Source organism: Boleophthalmus pectinirostris, unplaced genomic scaffold (assembly GCF_026225935.1).
Source record: "Boleophthalmus pectinirostris isolate CB_2022bp ecotype Guang Dong unplaced genomic scaffold, ASM2622593v1 HiC_scaffold_21, whole genome shotgun sequence".
Classification (NCBI taxonomy): Eukaryota; Metazoa; Chordata; class Actinopteri; order Gobiiformes; family Gobiidae; genus Boleophthalmus; species Boleophthalmus pectinirostris.
Window position 1 is genome coordinate 38,005,558 of NW_026571175.1, and position 2,500 is coordinate 38,008,057.

At 59.7% G+C, this 2,500-nt stretch overlaps 1 protein-coding gene across 1 annotated transcript in view; it reads left to right on the top strand.

Annotated features, from left to right (window-relative positions):
* ppp1r9a (protein phosphatase 1, regulatory subunit 9A) overlaps positions 1-2,500 on the top strand; it is a 94,433-nt gene that overhangs the window by 13,921 nt on the left and 78,012 nt on the right. Inside the window, exon 3 of the mRNA XM_055157127.1 lies at positions 1,106-2,415. Within this exon, the coding sequence (XP_055013102.1) occupies positions 1,132-2,415 (1,284 nt within the window). The 5' untranslated portion in view covers positions 1,106-1,131. The remainder of the gene's footprint in view (positions 1-1,105; positions 2,416-2,500) is intronic.

Below are 2,500 nucleotides of genomic sequence, written 5' to 3' on the forward strand. Positions count from 1 at the left end.
GTGGAAACGCGCGTGTGTCCGCGTCACAGGAGCTGTCACATCGCGAGGCTGAGCGCCGCGGCTCCACAACGCCTCCTCTGTAACTTTGTCCGTGCGCACAGAGCGCGGAGGCGCACGCGGGGGATGTACGAGCCCAGAGCCCAGAGCCCAGGCCCACGGGCTGCGGGGGCCCGGGCCGTGACGGCTCCGTGGCTCCCTGTTCCTCTAAGAGCCGCAGTGTCCGTGGCTCCGGGCTCAGGCTCGTGTGGGTCACGTGTGTCCTGTGATGTTCTGTGGAGACAAACACTGCAGAGACACGTTTGTCCAAAAGACTCAACACAAACTGTCACTGTGTGTCACAGTGTGTGTAACAGTGTGTGTCACAGTGTGTGTAATGTGTGTGTGTAATGTGTGTGAGTAACAGTGTGTGTGTAACAGTGTGTGTATGTGTGTGTGTATGTGTGTGTGCCCCAGAGCTCAGTGTTATATTTGTGTTGTTATATTTGTGGTCATGTGACTTTTCTCTGTACAACACCATTCTGTTTGTGCAGTGACACAGTTCTGTCTGTGGGTCACACGTGCACACACACACACACACACACACACACACACACACACACACACACACACACACACACACACACACACACACACACATACACACACACACACACACACACACACACACACACACACACACACACACACACACACATACACACACACACACACACACACACACACACACACACACATACACACACACACACACATACACGCACACATACACACACACACACACACGTCACTGTCCTGATTTTTGGAACAGAGGACACATCATCATTCATCCTCACATCAAACTGAAGCTTCCAACTGAGCACCCACAGCACCCACACAGCACCCACAGAACACCCACAGCACCCACACACCCAGCACCCACAGCACCCACAGCACCCACAGAGCACCCACAGCACCCACAGAGCACCCACAGAGCACCCACAGAGCACCTTGGACTAACAGAACACTTTCGTATTTCATTCCATAAACTGCATAATATCATGTGATGTCAATAATGTGTGTACTGACCCTCTGTGTGTGTGTACTGACCCTCTGTGTGTGTGTACAGGTGTGTGAGGCCCTGATCGTGTCAGGATGTTGAAGACGGAGGCGTCGGGGGAGCGCTCTCTCCGGAGCGCGTCCCCTCATCGTAACGCCTACCGCGCCGAGTTCCAGGCGCTGAAGAAGGCGTTCGACCAACCGCACGGAGATGGAGAACCCAAACCCAAAGAGCCCCGGCAGAGGGGCCGGCAGTACGGGGCCCACGTCAGCCGCATCAAGGACATGTTCATGCAGATGGGCTCCGAGAACACGGCCCCCAGGACCCGGGGCCGAGAGGAAGTGTCGCCTCAGAAAATGGCCAAACCCACAAACTTTATAAACAAGACGGACGGGTCGGTGGTGAAGCTCCAGCACTCGTCGTCCTCCGACCGGATCGGAGCCGCCGGAAACAAGTTCTGTGAAACCAGGAGACTGTTTGAGCAACAGTCCAGGGACCAGTCCCAGTCCCCCGTCTTCCCCTACGGCCGAGACAAGAGGGGGTCCCACGAGCACCTGGACGACTGGAGGGGGGCGCGCTCCAACCGGGGCAGCCAGGACTCTCTGGACTCGCTTTGCTCCAGGACGGACGCCGCCTCGCCCACCGTCAGCCAGCTCAGCGCCGTCTTCGAGAACCACAGCCAGGCCCAGGCGAACTACCGCAGCCCGGGCAGGCGGGCGCTCTACTCCCCCGACGGCCTCCAGAGGCAGGGGGACCTGAGCGAGGAGGACTCCAGGCTCTCGCCCGTGAGGGGGACCTACAGGAGCAGGCTGGGAGGGAAGGTCCCCCCCTCGGTGTCGGCAGACGAGCTCCTCGGCCACAGTCCGGCCGCAGAGGCGTCTCACGAGGTCCAGGTCAGAGACAAAGCGGAGCACCCCGGAGCACCCAAACATCCCCCCGGGGCCACCCCCAACGGGGAGCAAGTCAACGGCTCCTATGAGGAACCTCACAAATACAGAGAGGAGCGGGACAAACCCAAACCTTTAGACGACAAACCTGACAAAGCTGCGAGCGCCGAGCCGAGCCCCGAGCCGAGCCCCGAGCCGAGCCCCGTCACCGCGGACGCAGTACCACCGGGCGACACAGGGGGCGCTACAGAGGAGGCGGAGGACGAGGAGTACAGCGGCCCGCGGGTGGTCTACACGGCGGACGGGGACGCCTGTCTCCAGGGCTGGGGCGAGAGCTGCACCGACGCCGAGGACGACCTGTACGGAGACGAGGACCAGGACTATGTGTACGACCCCGGCTCCGACCTGACCGAGGTCCCCGGACTCCCCCCCGAGACTAAAGACGAGGTCCCCCCCAAGAGGAAGATCAGCTTCAGCACAGCACCCATCACGGTGAGTCTGCGCCCGGGCAAGACGGGCAACTACACACATGTGTGTATTAAAGACGGGCAACTACACACATGTGTGTATTAAAGAC